We start from the raw sequence: 20674 nt of genomic DNA on the forward strand, positions 1-20674 counted from the left end.
TCAGCCCCATCATCAAGAACAAGAGTTGATTTGTGATTTCCCCTCTTCTGCTGTTGCATGCAATCCACTTCATCCTCAAGGCTCGCGTCCAGAAGTGACCGCTTTTGGCGAGCTGCCCCCGCACACAGTGCAGATCGGTCATCAATCATCCTTCTTTGCTCCCAGTCAGCTTCACCATGAGTATGCCTGCTGCGACCAGTGATACCAGCGGCATCCTGGCCGCGGGAATAACGCTGTCCGTGTTCACCACCGGCATCGTCACCGTGCGTCTCGCAGCCAACCTGCACCAGACCGGGAAGCTCCAAGCAGATGACTGTAAGACCCCAGACCACTGGTTAAGCCACTTGCACGGGCGCGGTGGCCGCTGTTTGTACGGCAGTTGCTGACGGCGCTCAGACCTTTCCATGATCGCGTTGGTCTTGCTTGTCGGGAACTTTGGCGTCTTCTACGAGCTCTACAAGTGTTGGTAACCCCTGGCTCTCTTCTTCTTTGCACATAATAGAGCTAACGTGAACTCATCAACACTAGCCGAAGGCGAAGGCTTCGCCGATTTAGACCCACGCCCGGCCATCCGTCGCGTCGCTCAGGTTAGCATACTCTTCATTAGGTAGGCTCTCCATCGAGGCAGAACAGCAAGTTGACTTGGTCCAACAAACAGTATGCCGAAGCTGGCATCTTCCTCTCTGGCTTCTCTCTATGGACGGCGAAGCTACCGGTACTCGTGCTCCTAGCACGCATATTCGGAATATATCGCGGCGTCCGCATCTCGTCCATCATCACCGCCATTGTCCTGGGCATGGCCGTCATCGGGGCCGATATTTACAACGCCGTCATCTGCTGGCCGCCCTCGATCGATGACGACCCGGCCGTCTTCCTGGGCTATGTAGCTAAGTGCACCGAGGCCAGTTCCTTGACGGGGGTCATCCTGGCCCCTATTGGACTCGCTGCCGATATCATCATTTTTATTCTGCCCATCCCAGTCATCCTCAGACTGCAACTCTCGACGGAGAAGAAAATCGGCCTGGTGGTTGTGTTCTTGTTCGGTCTTGTGTAAGTCATGGTCAGCTTAAGCCCTGTTATTTCTCCTTCTAACATCTGACCTCTCTTCAGGGCCATTGCGGGCACCGCCGTCGCCATGAAATTCAAAATCGATTCCAGGTCGGGCCATGCCACGGATGTTCAGGTTGCTATGATCTTGACGTAAGTCTCTACCCTTATTACACTGGAAATACAAATTATTGATACTGACGCGCCTTTACTTGCAGCCTCCTCGAGACCACCATCGTCATCGCCGCTGGTTGCGTCCCTGCCGTGAAGGCCTTCTGGGCCGGCTTCATCATCGGATCCGGCTGGTACTCGCGCCTCACTTCTCTGCTCTCCACCTCTGGCCGCAACACCAGCCGTGGCACAGGGAGGTCTACAAAGCAATCCCAGGACTCGCTTCAGAGGGATGGAAGCAGCACCGAGAACTTCAATGACTACTACCAGCTCGAGGAGCAGAATTCCGTGGGGAAGTGGCCGCATGCCGTAGCGCATCCATATCATGTGGGAGTTTCTGGCGGCCAGCCACCTCGATATTGAGGCAAGTGTTTGTGTATAGGACATAATTCGCGGTAGTGGTTTGGACAATCGGCGTTTGATTATTGAGTTTGCGTGTTTCTGGTGCCATGAGTCGTGTCCAATCCATTGTCTCACTTCTGGACCCTAAGTGTCACCAGATACCGGATTACCATACTTAAGGTAGGTACCTTCAGCTTGAAATCTCAGTGGCTTTCCTCGATTCCTCTGGGACTCCATCTTTTGTGCAAGCTGGCCGCATAACTCTCTCAGTCCTGCAGCAAGGAGGGTGCCAGTTTCCTGCGTTACAACCAGGCTTACGCTTCCCCTCTTCCCCTGGATACCCCCTGGCTTACGAAGCGGGCCGAGTACGCATCGTGCCACACGATCTACAGATACCGCCCCCAACGTCACAGTAACCGCGGTACTGCCCCCTACGCCACAGCATGTGCATCAACGGCACGGATAGTGGGTGTCATCGACAGCAAACTGCTGCCGACCAACTATCGCCAAGCCATCGTAGGCACACCACCGCCATTAACAAGGACTCTTTGGAAAAACAATCACGTTGGGGGCTGGTTCCGGGTCTTCATGGGCCCCCGAGACTTCATCGCTCCTTGTGCTCATGAACTCTGCGGTTTCCACCTCCCTCACTCCGCTAAACGCAGCCCACATCAGACCCAAAGATGGCAGGTACATTTCCCTTGGCCGTGGTTCAGGCCCTTATGGCCCTGTCCGCCCTCGCCGTGGTGTATGTCATAGCGAGACGGGCCGTTAGCCTATCGCCGGATTGGAAGACCGGGAAGCCCGTCGTCGGGACCCGGAATCAATGGTTCTTATGGGAACGAGCGGCAGTGCGCTCGTTTAGCCTGTCGAAGCAGTGGTGTTTCGAGGGATATGCAAAGGTGAGATAGGGACCTAATCTCCCCCTGTCTTCTGATCGGCTTCAACTGACAACGAAGCGCTCCGCACGGCAAAATGGCAGTACTGCAAAGCCAACTCTCCGTTCATCATTCCCTGCATTGAGCGCGGACCAGTGGTCATCGTCCCGCCAAAGCAGATCAAGAAGGTGTATGGGCTCCCCGAAAATGTTATAGACATGTGGAACACCTCAAACGACACCATCCAGTCAAAATACACGATCTCGGACCAGGACATTGTCAACCACCCCTTCCAGATCAATGTCATCCGCAACCAGGTGACACGGAATCTGGATATCTTGACTCCTGCCATATCCACCGAGCTTGAGGCGGCGTTTGAACGATTGTGGGGTACTGGGGATGAGTGGAGGGAGTTCCGGACTTGGGAGAATTGTCTGGAGTTGATCGCGGGGGCGTCTAATGCTGCGTTTTGTGGTGCTCCTCTGTGTAGGTGGTTTGCTTTGTGGCTCTGCCTTCTCCTTCAATGGCTAACGACGTGGAACGGCACACAGGTCACGATGCCGTTTTTTTGAAGAGTCTTAAAGATCATGGCATGATTACATTCCTCGGCGCTCTCATGATTAGCGGAACGCCACGCCTGTTCAAGCCAGTCACTGGGACGCTCATCGGCTGGGCTTGCGAGTTCATGTTTCATCGCACCAAGAAACTCTGCATGCCATTCATCAAGGAGAGACTTGCTAATACGGCGAGAGCAAAGGAGGACCCGAGCTTCTGCTGGACGGCCCCTGTAAGCAGTAATTTGCTACTCCCTAGTCCCGTCTTACCTATCAACGAGTGGCATTTGCATTCTGACACGAACGTACAGAGAGATGGCTTGCAGTGGATCATAGAAGAAGCCTACGGGACCAAAAGCCCAGCCCAACTCGACCCCGTGCGCATCACCCGTCGCCTACTCTACGTGAACGACATCTCTCTGCATTCGACCAGCTTTACCGTGCAGAACCTCATCCCGGACATCTACAACTACCACGAGCGCGAGAGTCTTGTAGAGGCCTTACGAGAGGAGTGCTCCACTGTCCTTCAGGAGGCCGGGGGTGTTTGGACTCGCGATGCCGTCCAGAAGCTCAAGCTTGTCGACGCGACCATCCGAGAGTCGATGAGGCTGACCCCGTTTGCGTCCATTGCGCTTCCTCGAACTGTAAGTACCCACCTTCTGTCCAGCACTCGTGAATACGCCGAGACAACCACTGACCATCCATTCTTCCCCTCAGGTCATCGAACCCCACGGCATCTCCATGGACAGCCCGCACGGTAAATTCCACGTCCCCTACGGCACGGTGATTGCCACCCCCATCGACCCCATCCACCGCGACGCGGCCATCTACCCGGACCCCAACCGCTTCGACCCCTTCCGCTTCGCCCAACAGGGCGCCACTCACAGCAGCAGCAGCAGTAGCAAGAACAACCTCCATGACGGTCTCGAGCTCAACCCCCCCAATACCGACGCAGAAGCAGAGAAGCAGCACACAGCCACCACCGGTACCAGCATCAGCACCAGCAGCGGCAACGGCAAGGCCAAGTCCTCGGTCACGCTGGACAACACGTTCCTCGGGTTCGGGTTCGGCAAGCACGCGTGCCCGGGCCGCTTCTTCGCGCTGCACGAGATGAAGCTCTTTGTGGCGCACATGGTGCTGCACTACGACGTTGAGTACCTGGGCGCGCGGCCCGAGCTGACCAACATGGTCTGGCTCAAGGTGCCGTACGACCAGGGGAGGGTGCGGGTGCGGAGGAGGAGGCAGGTCAGGGGCTAATGTGAGGATTGTGTGTAATTTAGGTATTAAGAGTCCACTTTCGTCTCGTAGTGACGAAAGTCAGACCTCAGAACGGAAACAGTGTACAGTGAAAACCCAACTGATCAGTATGCAAAGTACCATATCACGATGCAGGAGGCGTGGGATAGTATCTAGGTACTTATACAAAAGGAGATCGCGCCGTGGTTTCTATTAAGTAGGTAGTTGAAAGGAACCCGCTTCTCGCTCTTGTAGCCATCAGACAATGGTTAAATACACACCAAGCACACAACGGTCTGTATGTATGTACAGTGCTTCAAGCCCCCTACACACTCCCCGACCCCGTCCCCGACTCCACCGTACTACCCCTCCCCTTTGCGGGCGCCTCCTTCTCCCGCAGCCCGTACTCGGTCTCTAGCTCCGTCGACAAGTGCAAATCGTCCTCGATCGCCACCGAAAACACGCCCACGATACTAAGCGCGACCCCCCACCACCACACGGCTTTCAAGCTCACCACATACACACCAACCACCTCCGCCCACACAGCCGGATCAACAGTAGGCGCCAAGTCATGCGCCCGACTCGCAAAAGCGTACGCTCCACCATCAACAAGCTGACTCTGCAGAGCGACATCCCGCACAGCAGGTAAGTTATCATTGACAACCGCGTTAAAGATGATGGAGGGGACCGACACGCCCCACACGAAACCAAAAGTCTTGATGAAGGAGAAGACGGCGGTGGCGGCGGCGACGTCGGCCTGGGGGAGTCCCGCGAGGATGGCCGGGAGGATGGCCGAGATGGTGGGGCCGAGCCCAAACACCATGATCAGCTCGAACCAGGCCCAGGCGGCTTTGGGGGTGGTGGAGTTGAGCAGGGTGAAGAGGCCGAAGGCGAGGGCGCTGAGGGCGAAGGAGACGACGTGGATGGGGCGATACACGCCGAAGTGGCTGAGGGCGACGCCGCCGATGCCCGCCGCGAAGAGCGTGCCGATGGCGAAGGGGAGGAAGTTGATGCCCGAGTCGAAGACGGTGGTGCCGAGGACGGCTTGGAAGTAGACGGGGAGAAAGTAGCCGGCGGTTTGGATGAGGACCGAGGAGAGGAAGGTGAGGAGGTAGCCGCCGGCCGAGGTGCGGTTGCTGAAGAGGCGCGAGGGCACACCCGGGTTACGGGCGAGGAAGTGCTGGTGCAGGTGGAAGGCGATCCAGCCGAGCACGCCGAGCACGATGGGCACGATGACGCGGAACGACGACCACGGGTGCACGACGCCGCCCGTCACCAGACCGATGAGCACCGAGATGATGCTGGGGATGAAGATGAGGTTGCCGACCACGTCGAGTGACCTGATGTTGGATGCCGGGCTGCCGCTGCGGACGTGCATGAACAGCACGATGGTGACGAATGCGATGCCGCAAATGGGGATGCTGTTGTCAAGTTAGTGGGTAGCCATCTCTAGCAGACAAGGAGCACGCACTTGATGTAAAAGATCCACCTCCAGGCGTTCTGGCCGAGGACGCCGCCCAGCACCGGGCCCAGGGCAGCAGCAAGGCCGGCCCAGGCGTTGATGATGCCCAGCCACTTGCCACGATCGCGGAGCGGGAACAGGTCGCAGGCGATGATGTCGATGAGCACGTAAATGCCACCGGCGCCGACGCCCTGGATGACGCGGCCGGCGATGAACATGGTCGGGCCCGTCGCGCCGCCGGCTACGCCGCTACCGATGGTGAAGAGCGCCACGCACGCGACGGTCGGACCCTTGCGGCCAAAGATGTCGGACAGCTGCCCGATCAGGGGCTGCACGGCGGCCGCGGCAAAGACGAAGCAGTTGGCGATCCAAACGTAGACGGACGAGCCGCCGAGGTCGGCAATGATGGCCGGCAGCGCGGTGCCTAGAATCATGGCGTCGAGGGCCGAGATGAATGCTAGCAGGCTGAGGGCCACGATGACCATCCAGAAGCGGGCCGGCCTGCGCTTCTTGGGCGGTGCATCATCACCGGACGCCGGCACCGGGACAAGCGCCGGCTCACGAGTCACCGTGGTGGTTGTCGATGGTATTGCCGGATCTACCGCAACGGCGGGGGAATGCTTCTCGGACTCCATCATGACAGTGGTCTTCTTCTCGGTGTCGGCCATGATGGAAAGAGCCGAGATGGCGGGAGAAGCAAACGCTAGGAAGGATTCGGAAATATGGCCGAGAACTGGACGACGTGAAGGACGTGAAGGATGTGAAAGACGCAAGGCGGACAGGACGGCCCCCAAGGGAGGTCCGAATGCAGAGATTGAAGGCTTGTCCCGGGCCCAGGCTTCCCCTGTTTGTCTGTTGGCTGCACGTTGGGCCGTTGGGGGCTGTCCCTCGGCAGCGTGCACCAATGCACAGTACAGGTACCTATAAATGGTACCCGTGCATCATACCCATTGCTGCCGTCTTATGTACTTCAAATGTCAATCTAAACCGCCGAAATCCGACAGGGGCGGCAGATGGCGAGCTCCATGCCATGTCTGTTGTCGGTTTAGGTATGTTGTTGTCACTTGTGAAATTGTGACCAACAGCATGAGCCCAACCAGTTCCTGTCCGGCCTTTCTGTACGGGTCTGCCCGCAATTCTGCATTCCAAGGGCACGACGGCACCTAATTTGTAATTGGACAGTGTACGGTAGTCCTTGGAGGGCGCAGCCGCTGTTGGTCGCACTGCATGTGCCAAGTGTAGCATGAGACATGGCGCGGGAGGAGACTGGAGGGCGAGTCATAAGAGACTGCGGCACAGGAGTCACTGACAAGGAACCAACCTCAGTGTCTATGGACTGTGTACATGTAGATCTGTACTGTGTACAACGCGGGACGACAAATGACCAACGCCGCGCGTACAATGTATTACATACACGATTACATGTAGACAGCCCTTGCGGCATCCTGCAAGATCGCCCGATATTGACATATCAACGGGTATCATGCCTCAACAAGAAGAAAAAAGGACAATCCAGGGGAGAGGGTGGCAAACTGTGTGACTTGTAAGTTATAATAAGTTAGAACTAACCGCAAAACTCCCCTTCACGTACATGTAGCCTCTCATTATCAAACAGGTACGTAGCTACATGTAGGCAGGTAGTTACAGTTTGGCCACTCCAGTGTTGTCGGTGTGGCGATGCATCCAGCCCATCTTCCCTGCCACCGTGCCACTTCGGGGACAAAGGCACCACTAACGGGACTTGGTTGGAGTTGGATCCAGCTTTGCCGCGCGGTTGACCGTCACCATGGTGCCTCCTCATGCAGCTGCGAGCCGACTGGAATTTGGGGTCCAAAGGCTTGCTGTGCCTGTCTGGCACGTCGGTCTTCTGGCGGCCTAAGTGACGGGAGTTGGGGATGTGCAGGATGGTGGGCATGAGGAACCAAGAGTCCAAATACTTCTCCACCAGGCTCTTTCTCCTATTGTGACTTGTCTTTGGATGCATTGTCGACTTCCTCGCCAACATGAACACCATGAACAATACAATCGCGGTCAAAGCTCTGGGGCTTCAGCAGACTTGGCCGCCGGCCTCCTTACTTCGAGTCAACCCGCTGGCTGCTGTTGTGGTCGCCGGTATGCTTGCACTGCTTTGCCTCCAAGCTTGCACATCTGGAAACAAGCTTCTCGTAGGTATCACGCACTCGGTCCTGTCAACGGGAGACGGGGTTGCAGCTGACAAAGTCCACAGGCTCAAGTTGTCTTCGGCGTAAATAGTCTCTTGAAGCCGGTCATGAGCCGAATTCAGGCATGGATGTATCTCACCAATGGCATGGCCATCATCCAGGGCGGCTTTGAAAAGGCAAGCTCCCGTGACAATCATTGGGGTGGCAACTTGGACACACAAGTTCTAAAACCTTTCTAGGCCAACGGCGAGCCTTATGAAGTTCTAGCCCCCGATGGCCGCTACGTCTTCGTTTCGTCTCCCAAGTACATCAAGGAGATGGATTCTGCACCCGATACGGTCCTCTCGCTTCAGGCCGCGGCCAAGCAGATGCTCCAGCCCATACACACCATGCATGCCTTCAACTGGTTCGATCGCCGAGGAACAGAGGGTGTAGGATTTGTGAAGGCTCTGCGGACCATGCTGACCAACAACCTCCCCGCCGTTCTTCCGGACTTGAGCACCATCATCCGGACGAGGTTTGAGAGTCTCCATGAGGCACATCCCAAAATCAATGGTGAGGCAAACACCGAGTGTCACTTAAGCAGGTCACTAATGTATTGCCTCTCTAGGAGTCACACAAAGCCCTGTCTATGTCATGAATGTGAAACTCGTGGTTTTGTCAAACGCCGTCTCGTTCTTTGGCAAGGATCTAGGTATGGCAAACCCGTATCATATGGCTCACCCCACGAGACTTATTCCGGTGACCATGCTCACAATAATTATGACAGCCAAGAACGAAGCCTTCATGGAGTCGGCACTTACGTACATCGAGGAGACATTTGTCTGCGCCGAAATTGTTCGTCTGCTTCCGAAATTCATGTCACCGTGAGTTGTTATCTCGTCTCTCCATTCTCGGCAGAACAACTGACCTGAAAGCTTCCAGGATCCTGGGCCGACTGATGCGCAGGCGCCTCAAGTCTCAAGATGTTGTCTACAACACTCTTCTCGCCGTGACCGAGCAGAGATGCTTGGAAAGAGACATGAAAAACCTGGGTCAAGATGTCCCTTATCATGTATGTGTTTCCTTGACCCCTTTTTGCGCCTAGGCTGACAGGACGGTCCTAACATTCTGCCCTCATTTTAAGGCCGACTGCATCCAATGGATCATGGAAACGTCTCCTCGGGCCAAGCCCTGGACGCCCATGCGTATCGTCCACGAGCTAATGGCCATCTGGTTCGGCTCCGTCCACGCCGTGTCCACCGTGAGTTGTACCTTTTATGCAGATCTATGCCCTTGACGCGGCTGCTCGTCTCTAACATGATCGAATCCCAGACTATCACATTCGCCATCCATGACCTCTGCCTGCACCCGGAGTATGTAGAGCCGATGCGCCAAGAGCTCCTCGCCGGCTACGCAGACTTCGAGAAGACCGGGCTCGGGCTTCCGCTGATGGACAGCTTCATCAAGGAGTCGGCCCGCATAACGCCCGTCGAAGCGCGTAAGCGGACTGACTTTATAATCCCATCTACAGATAACAACTTGGTGGCTAACGAAACTCAAACCGCAGAGAGCACCCGGCGCGCCGCGCTGCGGCCCTTCACCTTCTCGGACGGCACCAAGCTCAACGTCGGCGACTGGGGTTGCACTCCCGTCAAGGCCATGATGCACGACGCAGAGTTCTACCCGGAGCCACTCCAGTTCAACGGCTTCCGGTTCGCGGACCCGGCCATCGTCCAGGCGGCCGGTGACCATTTCAAGACGCCGCAGCCCAAGCCGTCCAAATTAACCGACTGCAGCAGCACGTATCATGTTTGGGGCACGGGGCGTATGGCGTGGTGGGTTTCTTCTCTCATGTTCCTGATGGGCCGGCCATCCGTTGCCTGGCTCGTAGCAAGTTTGTCCGCTCAAATGTATGGGTACTGACGGAACGTCTCCTGTGTATAGTCCCGGGCGATACTACGCCACTGCTGTCATGAAGGTGATCCTAGGTCAGATTATCATGAACTACCATTGTGAACTGCTGAATCGGGAAGAATCGCGGTGCGTGACTTGGCGGTCGACGATGTTGCCGAAACACAGCACCAAGGTGGTCTTCACCCGGCGTGCGGATTAGGCGCTTGAGGGTTCGGTCGGTTGAATATCAAAACAATGCAAGTTTATATTCTCTTGGTGTTACTGCTGTGGCAGGTGCTTGCTGGACAGGCCGCTGCCGATGTCTCCATGCCGGCCAGGCAGCAGAGCAGCAGCTTCTGCCTTTCTGGTGTTTCTTCTTGTGGGGTCAGATCCAACGTAGAGAGAAATATTGATTGTTAGACTGCTTCGGCTCTTCCCCGTTTCTATTGTCTCAGATCTGGACCCTTTATCATTGGGCTTTCCATTATATGTACCTAGTATACCATAGTCCCAAAGTACCTCAGTAACCCGGTAACATGAAATGCCGAGCGATGATAACAAAGAGAGGCATAATATTACTAACATAGACTTGCAATGATTATAGTTCCTTGAGATGGTGGAGCTAGGATTAAGATTTTGTTTTATCTTAGTCATCTTTGTTTCTTTTTCCTTCTCTTTCCTTTTCCTCTCTTCCCTCTCTCTTTTCCCTGATCCCCTCCCTTTTTTCGGTACTACGCAGCTTCGGGGAAGGTACCACCGTCGCTCTTACCCCCTAAGAGAGTAAGTTTTAGCGCACGGCACAGGGTAGAGTAAAAATATTTACTGTATGTGGTAAATCACTTTGAGCATCTTGACTCTGTAATACCCGTACTTGTTGTCTGTCCGCTGTTCGGATGCGCCTGTCTCATATTCCTACGTCAGGCACCTAGTCTTCATGGTGTTTTACTCCACGACCACCACATCGGTGCGTTGGTCTACCGTCGCTACACACCTCCAGCAGTGGCCGTCTCCGACAGCATTACACTACCTAGGAAGTACAACGCCGATACCCACATCCTCATCCTCACCATCCCGACAACTATCCACGAGCATCTTCATGCGACTCATTTCCAATTACCGAGTTTTCAAATATTCTCTCCAATGGTATCTGTCTCCGACAATACCGTACCTAGGTAGTATCATACCCCGTCGCCGTCTGCTATACGCTCTCGCCATCTAGCATACCCTGTCGCCATCTAACATACCCTCTCACCAGCTGTTCCTTATTCTTGAGCCGTTGGATTTTACGGCACAAGTGGTGGCACCACCAGAAAATGAGGCGAGGGTATCCATCTTCGCCTCTCCCTGGCCAGAAGTCTCCGCATGATGGTTGCACATAAATCTCATACGACATAGCATTTCTTGGGTTTTTGTGCACAGCGCACACCGGTCCCAACGCAAGTCCTCTGCCTCTGGCCGCGGTAGGAGTGTGGAACGGGTGGAAAGTCCGCTCATCCGGGCGTGGCGAGACAACAGTACATAAGTACGTGAACTCGTCGGCTGTAAGTCTGTAGCTTCGGGGGAGGGTTTTGTTGGAAACGACACTCAGACGGAAAGATCGGAGAGAAAATAATTGATTGATTGTTCTGTCTTCTTCCTCAGTGGCGGGCATCGCCCTGACCTCCTTTTCATAGCCTCTGGTTCAACCCCCGGAACCCCTCTAACATAAGCGCATCAGCAACCAGGCTTCCGTGTTTCAAGTGCCACAACTTCTGACACTGGTATCCGCAAGGAGGTTCCATATGGCGAATCCAACAGGCTTGGATCTAACAAAACACGGTTATCCAGGACATGTCGGTGTACTCCTGCAAATAGGGAACAACTCCGAGCCAGCTGCCACCACCCATGAGCCATTTTCTACTCTGCTATATTGGCTCTGTTCGAGTTGTTGGTGTCTGTCTTCCCGTTCTAAACTCTTCCAGAATGGACTTCATCCCCAACAAAGCGATGCTTACTCAGCAACATCGCGAATAACTATGGTTAAGATGAGAAGGGAGGGCACCCGAATAGCTAAGAAACAAGTCAAGATACTTAAAAAACCTATCACACCCGGCAAATATTTTGCTCCGCCCTGTGATCTGTGTTGAGACCTATTATGTTAGGGGGCAAGAGCGATCAGCGACGGTAGTGCTTTCCTCGAGGCCGTATACTCGCCCCCACCGACAGCCAGATAGTGCTTGGATCCACCGCACCCTGACTGAAATGACGCGGATTGGGATACCTATTCGAGCCAGTAGCAGCGTGTATGTCGCCTCTCTTTGCCGCGTGTCACCGATAGACCCCCCGGATGCAGAGTTTTCGACACGGGTGTTTCGATGAAGCAAATAATCACCAGGGTCCGGAGCAATTACACGGAAATACACATTGCAGTTGAATTGCAGCTGCAACGCCCCACATAAATCAATGCAACTGAAGGCTTCCAAAACCCCTGCAATTCAACCTGGCCCTCTGCAACGTGGATCCATTATTGCAGACATTGCAGAATAGTGGGTCCTTCTTAGCAGGTGATAGTGATTAATAGTAATTTGTATGGTGAACACTAACATGAAGCGGTCAGGGCATCGGCAGAACTCCCACCGCCCTAATCCCAGTCAATTCGCAGCTCAAGCTCTGACGAGCTCGGCATTCTGGCCTACCTGCCACCATAATGGCTACAGAAGCATCTGCTGCCGTCGCCGCGGTTCCTACACGTACTGAAGAAGACCTGGCCTTTCTCTTCAAGCGATTTCCCGGCTACCTATTCACTGAACGCAAGGGGCCAGCGTGGTCGTGGGTATGGAAATTCGGGTATGATATTTCACGCGACGGCAAAGACCGTGTATGGGTATGCCTTCGATGTATCCAACAACGCAACCGGAAGCCAGCCGCCTATAACCCACGAAATCTTGTGAACGTCGAGATTCATCTCTTTAACTCTCACCAGCTTAGCGATCCTACCGGTAAGCGACCGCCGCCTTCTGCCGTCAAGCCCCAACGCGAGAGCAGCAATTCGAGATCCATCGCCACCTTCTTCAATCTCAATGCGAACAACGCCGAAGATCAGAGGATGGCCAACCACTTGATCAGCGCGTTCGATAGAGCTGAGTTTCAACGAAGGATTGTAAGATGGCTCATCAGCGCCAATCTTCCTTTCCGCACAGCTGAACACCCTTATCTTCGCGATGTCTTCTCCTACCTCAACCCCTCTGTCGACATTCAAAAAGCCAACCTCTCCGAGAAGACTGTTCACGCCCTCGCTGTACGAGAGGTTGAGCGGCATAAGGATGCGGTGGTTAAGACGCTCCAGGAGAGCCCCGGGCTGGTTCATCTAGTCTTCGATGGATGGACTTCACGCAACCGCCTCTCTCTCTACGGCGTGAGCGCAGTCTTCCGAGACGAAGAGGGCACGCCTCACAAGATTGTGCTCGGTCTGCCAGAGATGAGTGACCGGCATACGGGTGAGAACATCGCGGAGGCCATCCTCGATGTTATTAGAAACTATGGTATTGAAAAGAAGATTGGCTACTTCACTGTCGACAACGCTACAAATAACGACGCCGCGTTGAAAATAATCGGTGAGAAGCTCGGCTTCCAGTGGAAAGAGAGGAGAGTTCGATGCTTCGGCCACATCATCAACCTAGTAGTTAGAGCACTACTCTTTGGTGTAGAATGTGATGCCTTTGAGCGAGAAGTCTCTACTAGCCTACTCACTACTCAACATGAGCATGAGCAATGGAGGAGGAAAGGCCCCATTGGTAAGCTTCATAACTTCTGTCAGGTATGTGCATCTCGCCTTGTCAACCTACCTATCACTGACCGTGAGAAGGAGGTCAACAGGTCAGACCTCTGGACCAAGAAGCTCATCTCGGCGCAAGAGCAACGGATCCGAGAAGCCTCCGAAGGTGAGAAGATCAAGAAACACACGCCGGTCGGAGTGGTGACAGACAACGCTACGCGGTGGCTCTCTCAGTACTTCATGATGGAACGCGCTCTTCAACTCCAGCCTTTCTACGAGACCTTCCTCTTTGAGGCGAAGCTTCACGTTGACTCGCAGTTCCGGACGACAGCAGGCACTCTAAAGAAAGGCGCGAAGGAGCCGCTCTTCTTAAATGAGGAGAACAAGTTGACCGCGAACGACCTGGGAGGTCATCCTCTGTGTTGAAAGAAGATCCCTTCTCGACTTTGAGCTCGTTGTGAAAGCTCTTCAGGGGCGACGAGTCAACCTCGTGAGAAGAAGCGCAGCTCCCTGCGATGAGCCCGATCAGTCTAGTACAGGGAGCAAGCTGGGATCTTCTCGATGGGTACGAGTTCCTCCTTTGAGTCTCTCGAGAGAGCGAAGGCGAGAGTTGAAGACCTCGTTGACGGCGAACACGTCGCTATTAACGTCAACAACGCATGGATGAAGCTCGACAAATACTACGAGAAGATCGGCCAGTCTCCTCTCATCTACGCTGCCACCGCATTGCACCCTCGGCACCGATGGGGTAGGTTCGAGGCGTGGCGTGAGCATCACGCTGACTGGATCGAGCCAGCGAAGTTACAAGTCCGAGAACTCTGGAGGCAACAATACCGAGACCTACCAGTCGAGCAGAAAGAGGCTTCAGAACCACCCACGAAAATCCCCCGCCTCTCGAGCAACAGGTTCGCAATCTTCAGAACCCAGGAGCGAACTCCAACAAACTCAGCACCCACCTCTCCTTCACCCTTTCCATCGCCAGCGCTGGTCGAACTTGACGAGTTTGAGCGTTGGCAACTAGATAATAGCGACTTTGATTGGTACGAGGAGGATCCCCGTGCCTACTGGCACAAGAGAAGGAACACCTACCCACGGCTTGCGCGCATGGCGTTGGATCTACACACGGTGCTTCCTATGAGCGCCGAAGTTGAGCGCTTGTTCAGCGTTACTGGCCATATGGTTACTCCTTTACGCAACCGGCTACAGGCGAACACAATATCTCTCTGTCAGATCCTCCGCAGCTGGTACGATGCCGGCGTGATTGATGATCTCGATCCAATACTGTCATGGAAGACACACGGACACATGGAAGATGATTGATGATAGCTAGGGTTAGGGATTTGTATGGAAATTTGGACCCACTTCTCCCATTTTGGGTTAGGTTATTGCCCCACAACGGGGCCCACAGTTCGGCCCCACCAATTTCAACATGTTGCATCCATTTCAACGAGTGCCTTCCGTGGATCAATTCAATGTGGCTTCGCTTACGTAAGGTGCAATTACACTGCAACGGGCTGGTGACATTGATGGGAGTGTAATTGATCCGGACCCTGATAATCACGCTGACCTTTATACCCCGGCTGCAAAATCTGCCCCCCCCTCATTTCTAGATAGAAGAACATGATCCAACTGAACCACCAATGTAGCACGTCCCTCCAGAGAGAAGGGATTTGCCCTGTGTTTCTAACGTTATCGCGATACCTGGTATGTCCTACACAATGGCAATGAAGGCACAGGAAAACCAGGGCTCGGATATCAGGACCTTCCTGGGTTATATGTTCTGATAAACAACGAGACCAATAGCGCTATTGCGGGCGATGCCCTGAAAAGTCTGGTGGTTGGGAGAGGGTGCCGTAAGGCTTTATTTATTAACGGCCTGCTTGATTCAACCCAGTCCTCGGCGACTAAGGTAGATTTAAACAAGTTAGGTTCTCTTAAAACACGGGAACTGACTGGCAGTAACATTGTTCCTACTCCTCATCCCCCGTACAGCCCACCCCCGGCGCCGCAACATCAAACGCATACACATCAATAGCAAAGTACTGCAGGGTATCGCTATCAATGGCGGACTTGGCCGGGTCGCTCTTGGCCAGCTCCAGGACCCCTTCATAGTCCTCGGCAAAGTGCTCGACGATGCCCTCGCTGATGCGCGGCACGTGTAGGACGCGGTGCAGCAGGTCGGTGGCCCAGAAGGTGTTGAGCGGCGAGCCGACGACGGTGTGGCCCAGCCCGCACACCGAGCTCAGCCAGCGCCGCTTCGCAAACGATGGCGCGCAGATGACCGTCTCCTGCGTCGCGTTGGCGCCGCGCCAGTGGCCCGCCCATTCTGATACGACCCGTTAGTTTCTTTCATTCGAGCAACTTCAGAAGGCCAAGATCATGTCGGAGAGGAGGGGGGGGGGTCAGGCGGTACGTACCGTCCTGGGTCGCGCAGTTCTCATCCGGGTCGTCGCAGCGGAAGGTCATGTTGCCGCGGTCCGCGGACGCCACGCGGCTGAACCAGCCCAGGGGCATAGCGGTCGAGGCCAGAGCTGCCCCATCGGTGCCGTTGCCAGTGCCAAAGTATTTCTGCACAAAGGGCGAGTCGCTGCCGAAGCGGAGGATGTGGTCCCGCGCGTGTGCGGCCAGCTCGACCGTCTCGTCTAGGGCCCGCTCGAGCTGCCGCCGGAGGGTGCTGTTGCAGGAGGAATGGATGGGGAAAGAGGGCACGGCGCCGGCGGTGAAGTCATAGGGGGTGGGGGTTGAGCTTGCGGAGGCGGTGGAGGAGGGGATGGTGGTTGCTGTGTCCTGTGCTGCTGAGGAGGCGGGTAGGGCTGAGGTGCCGGCCGCGAGGACGTACAGGGCGGAAAGGATAGAGGAGCGCATGGTGGATTATGGGAGAGTGGTGTTGTTGGAGAATGGTAGGCACTGTGTAACCTTCCCCCTGGTGTTGGGTGGTAGCCTCCAGATAAATACTTGAGGCCGAGTCCTTCGACTTTTCCGCCTGTGGGGGGCTTCTCTCGGCATTCTGGAGGCAGAGCTGGAGAGCAAGGGCTTCGGTGTGTTTTCTTTCCCTAGTGTGGTGGTACAGCCGGCTTGCCAGTTCGATCGGCTTCTCTAGGTTCCAAAGTGGAAGCAAAGCCGGTTCCTTTCAGCATTCCAAGGCAGGAGGATAGGTAGAACTTCACTTGGCGTTCAAGGATGACGCTTCTTTATGAACTGATGATGTGGGTGTTCGTGGCTGGGGACCGGGGGACTCCTGCGGGCTGCAGATAATGCCACATTGACTGATTGGTTGAAGAAACGATGGTATTGAGAGAAGGCGGGAATTCTCTGAGAAAAGCCTGACTGAGAACCTTGATGGCTTTACGTTATGACTGGCGGTTGGCCCCCTCTCACGATGCGGAGGTGACCATCAAGGTGCCGCCAAGCTTCCCATTCTTCTCGTGAGTACCACCACAATCCGAGCTGAGCTGTTGCTGCGTTCTTGTTGAAGGCAACCTTCCCAGGTTCGAGAACTGCCCTTTCGGATGAACTGCCGCAACCATGCGATGGCCCCCACGCCGTGCCAGAGAACTAACCTGGGCGTGGGGTTGAACACGAGATGCAAGAAAAGTACCTAGGACAACAGCACAGCAGGAAGGAGGCGGAAAAGAGAAAGGTAAAAGTTATCGGCATGATCTTTTTCCGTCCCGCCGCCGAACCCGGTGGTCATGTCGGACCAACAATTCAATTCCCGTCAATGCTACCTATCGAACGCCTACCATGCATGATGTGCCCTACAACGCCAAACCACAATGTGGGATATCCGGCCCTCTGATTCAAACAAGCCTTGATGCCAACTTTACCCAAGAAATAAAACACGTTGTTGGCCCGTTGGTGACCACGAGCCACCAGTCAATCGCCCAGCGCATCCGGAACCATGCGAATTACCTAACAAATCCGCTGCGACATCGTCAGCAAATATAGGTATCAACCAGCTGGTAAAAGAGACTTACCTTGCGCCTTTCCATAAAGTCCTCGTAAAACCCATTCCACAAATCCCTCTCCACGCAATATTCCATCCCGTCCCGCACACGACACGCCGGCTGCTTCTTCGCCCGCATCTTCGCCGTCTCCAACCACGGCTTTCGGCACGGGCCAGTCGGAAAAGTGCAGGAACTTGGCTTCGTTGAACACGGCTACCGGATCCCATACCTCACTCTCGCCCGCCGAGATACTTGGCGTGCTCGCCGTCCTCCCACCTGAAGACCTGCGTGAGGAGATCGTACCGCCGGTGCGGCAGCACCAGCGCCGTGTCGCCGTATAGGTAGTTGACGATCTCCATGTCATAGTCGTCCCGCCCCGCGACGTCGACCTTTGCCATCACCCGCGAAAACTCGCGCTCGCTCGGCTCGACGAGCACGAGCTGTGAGGATAGGATCTTGGTGTCGGGATAGAGCCAGTAGGCGCGCGGCATGGCAATGGGGCAGGATGGGAGGAGGAAGAGCTCATCCATGCTTTGGAGGACCACCGAGTCGGAGTCTAGGGACAGTACTCGCTTATATTGGGTCTGGTTGAAGGCGAGCAGTTTGGTGAAGGACTCGGCCCAGGTTGCTACGGGAGCTCCTAGTCAGCACCCGGCTCTATTTTGGGGCTTTACTCCGTCGGGGCTGGGCGGGGTATACGGATAAGGGGGAAAACCTACTATCACCCCCTCGACGGGACTGGACCTGGATGGGTACAAGCTTGGCGCCATACTCATCGCGTGCCTTGATCAGCAGTCGGCCATCGGGGCTGATCGATGCGGCGTTTTGGTCCAACATGTACGATGGGTACATGATGACGCGATCGGCACGGCTGCCGACGTTCTGCAGTCGCTCGAGCAACATAACCGAATTGCACAAATACTGACTGTTGGTCACGTATTGCGTGTAGGCGAATTGTGACCAGTCAACCACACTCTCCGTGTCGTCTACCGGTTTGCTGTCACTTCCTTGGCTCCACGTCGCCGGAATTCTGGGGAGTGCATCGTAGCGGTGGCCGAAAACAACGAAGACGCTAAGGATCAACGTGATAGGAAGCAACAGGCGCAGCTTGCGTGATGACAGGATATTTGTGACTTTGACAGCCGTGGAATCGCTAGTCTTCATATTGTTGGCCGTAGTTGAGCCTGCTTGTGGCCAAAAGCCTTGGAAAAGCTAGCTAGGCATGGTGAGAACTGAGAGGTCGATGGCGCATGTTGGGCAGCCTTGCTGATGCAGGCGGGGGTTCGGCCTTTAGAAAGGATGATCAGCCCTCCAAAAGCGCCTTCACCAACAGCTAGGGGCCGCCACCATGGCCCCCCAGCTGAGCGAGAGGCGCAAGCAACACCGAACCAGAAGCTGACACACCAACTGCGCGTTGACGGCGCCTACCATTTCGGTTCCAGAGCCTCAGGTTCAAGTCGCCTATGAGCGTCCAGTCTTCAGTCTTCACATGGGCGCCAAGGTTCGCTGCGGAATGGGCAACATCATATCGTACCGGTCGCCTGAATGACCAATCGCAACGTTTGTGTAACCGCCCACTCGATAACCGCGGCTCACTAAATCCCTTCCATGCTCTCTGACTAGGACAGAAATGATATGCCTGGCGGTAACAATAGCATGTCACACAGTCCCGAAAAACCGAACCTGCCGTGCGTTCAACGACATCCCGCAATATCCGCGTCGTTGGTTCCATGCCTGAGGACCAGGACCAGGGCAAGGCAAAGGGGAAATGGGAAGGGGGCTGGAAACAAGGTTTATCGTGAGGAGTCAGGCCCCAGGGGGACGGGGAGCCCGCTGGCTCCTTTAAGTCATTCGGTCTTTTCCTCTGGACCTGCTCCAGTGTCGTTCCTCTTTTGAAATCCTCCTTCTCTTACATATCATCGCAAAATTGACCGGGGACGGATAATGCCTGGATAAAACATCCTGCAATGATATTCTTAACCTGCCTCTTCGCCCTCTCTCTCGTGGTCCTCCGGCTCGTTCTGGCTGCGGAACCAAGGCAGGCAGTATGGTCCAAGCAAGCCTTCGGCCCAGATGGGCCTTGGAACGCTGTCGAAGTCTCTATCAGTTCCCAGCCCAACATCGCACTATTCCCAGGTCGCATGTTCCACACCTAATATGTCACGACGTCTGATTATTGCGCCTTCAACTCAATGCCTCACTGCGCGTCGGGGACCTACCTCAAAGATAAAATCGTTACCGGATCGAGCAAAAGCAACCCGGCCCGAAGGATATCATACAGGCCGGAAACCCAACTGCTGACCGCGGGCATCGAAGCCCGTGGGCTCGCCCAACATGTATCTGGAGACCATGAGCATGCAGTTCGCGACCAACATCGTTGACGCCCAGAACCACTCGATTGCCCTCATCGAATCCGCATCTCAGATGTTTGCTTACCCGACGACACCCTCTACCCTATTTTCACCGGCTGTCTCAGCATCGGCGGCCCCGATCGGCAACAAGACTTCACTGGCGCGGCGCGATTCCAACCGTCAACGCCACCATAATCCCTTGGGCGCTCGAATCTGCCGGCGAAACCCCGTCCAGCTCCTTCGGCTTGCATTACGGCTCAGCCGGCGCCACTGCCAAGATGCCCGGCTCTCTTCTCTTCGGCGGCTACGACCGAAACTGCGTCATCGGCCCCATCCTTTCACTCGACGCCGACTTCCGCAACCCCGTCACCCTCTAAGACATCTCTCTCCACGTCATCAAAGGCGCCTCCCCCTTCCGCCACCCCCGCATCACAGACACAAACACGTAACTAAGGCAGGAACACGATTGTTGTCCTCTTGCATTCTTTCCTAGAGAGCTATCTTGTTCTAGCTCTCACCAACCTACGCGCAGAGGTTCATGGACCGTCGCCTGCATCGCTTCCGGCACTTCTGCCGAGCGTATATTGACAACGTCATAATCTTCAGCAGAACAGCCCAAGACTACGTACTGTATGTCACCACGATCCTAGAGCTCTTCCAGGACATCAACTTAGGAATTAGCCCCAAAAGCTCCGTCTTTGACTTCCCGTCGGTGCGCCTTCTGGGTTTCAGAGTGGGCCATCCGGCACCATATCGCAACGAACTACGAGACGCCACGGACGGACATGCTGCCAGCATCAAATTACAGCACAACCTCGACGTGGCCTACACGGAAGCCACCGGACGTTCACCACTGGAGGTCGTGTACAGCTCCAAGCCTAAGACCGTAGCGGAT

At 55.2% G+C, this 20674-nt stretch overlaps 8 protein-coding genes across 8 annotated transcripts; 5 read left to right on the top strand and 3 right to left on the bottom strand.

Moving 5' to 3' along the window:
• Positions 1-176: 176 nt before the first annotated feature.
• On the top strand, positions 177-1581 carry CHGG_09831 (uncharacterized protein; the record flags this gene model as incomplete). Its single annotated transcript, XM_001227757.1, has 5 exons — positions 177-315; positions 529-587; positions 659-1050; positions 1111-1200; positions 1266-1581. 5 exons carry the CDS (start codon positions 177-179, stop codon positions 1579-1581), a joined length of 996 nt encoding a protein of 331 aa, XP_001227758.1.
• A 662-nt stretch (positions 1582-2243) lies between these two features.
• On the top strand, positions 2244-4249 carry CHGG_09832 (uncharacterized protein; the record flags this gene model as incomplete). The annotated part of the gene is made up of 5 exons (XM_001227758.1): positions 2244-2462; positions 2543-2924; positions 2990-3225; positions 3304-3636; positions 3710-4249. 5 exons carry the CDS (start codon positions 2244-2246, stop codon positions 4247-4249), a joined length of 1710 nt encoding a protein of 569 aa, XP_001227759.1.
• A 304-nt stretch (positions 4250-4553) lies between these two features.
• CHGG_09833 (uncharacterized protein) lies at positions 4554-6358 on the bottom strand (the record flags this gene model as incomplete). Its single annotated transcript, XM_001227759.1, has 2 exons — positions 4554-5649; positions 5700-6358. The coding sequence occupies 2 exons, from the start codon at positions 6356-6358 to the stop codon at positions 4554-4556; spliced, it is 1755 nt and encodes a 584-aa protein (XP_001227760.1).
• Positions 6359-7693: 1335 nt separating this feature from the next.
• Positions 7694-9947, top strand: CHGG_09834 (uncharacterized protein; the record flags this gene model as incomplete). Its single annotated transcript, XM_001227760.1, has 7 exons — positions 7694-7855; positions 8092-8407; positions 8463-8718; positions 8777-8906; positions 9118-9142; positions 9366-9669; positions 9779-9947. The coding sequence occupies 7 exons, from the start codon at positions 7694-7696 to the stop codon at positions 9945-9947; spliced, it is 1362 nt and encodes a 453-aa protein (XP_001227761.1).
• A 2466-nt stretch (positions 9948-12413) lies between these two features.
• On the top strand, positions 12414-14801 carry CHGG_09835 (uncharacterized protein; the record flags this gene model as incomplete). Its single annotated transcript, XM_001227761.1, has 5 exons — positions 12414-12539; positions 12690-13355; positions 13414-13500; positions 13572-13900; positions 14021-14801. The coding sequence occupies 5 exons, from the start codon at positions 12414-12416 to the stop codon at positions 14799-14801; spliced, it is 1989 nt and encodes a 662-aa protein (XP_001227762.1).
• A 650-nt stretch (positions 14802-15451) lies between these two features.
• Positions 15452-16346, bottom strand: CHGG_09836 (uncharacterized protein; the record flags this gene model as incomplete). The annotated part of the gene is made up of 2 exons (XM_001227762.1): positions 15452-15807; positions 15899-16346. The coding sequence occupies 2 exons, from the start codon at positions 16344-16346 to the stop codon at positions 15452-15454; spliced, it is 804 nt and encodes a 267-aa protein (XP_001227763.1).
• A 509-nt stretch (positions 16347-16855) lies between these two features.
• Positions 16856-18859, bottom strand: CHGG_09837 (uncharacterized protein; the record flags this gene model as incomplete). Its single annotated transcript, XM_001227763.1, has 5 exons — positions 16856-17079; positions 17459-17679; positions 17732-18056; positions 18148-18586; positions 18833-18859. 5 exons carry the CDS (start codon positions 18857-18859, stop codon positions 16856-16858), a joined length of 1236 nt encoding a protein of 411 aa, XP_001227764.1.
• Positions 18860-19762: 903 nt separating this feature from the next.
• Positions 19763-20156, top strand: CHGG_09838 (uncharacterized protein; the record flags this gene model as incomplete). Its single annotated transcript, XM_001227764.1, has 2 exons — positions 19763-19854; positions 20015-20156. The coding sequence occupies 2 exons, from the start codon at positions 19763-19765 to the stop codon at positions 20154-20156; spliced, it is 234 nt and encodes a 77-aa protein (XP_001227765.1).
• Between the last annotated feature and the right edge of the window lie 518 nt (positions 20157-20674).

This window comes from Chaetomium globosum, genomic scaffold (genome assembly GCF_000143365.1).
Source record: "Chaetomium globosum CBS 148.51 scaffold_7 genomic scaffold, whole genome shotgun sequence".
Taxonomy (NCBI): domain Eukaryota; kingdom Fungi; phylum Ascomycota; class Sordariomycetes; order Sordariales; family Chaetomiaceae; genus Chaetomium; species Chaetomium globosum.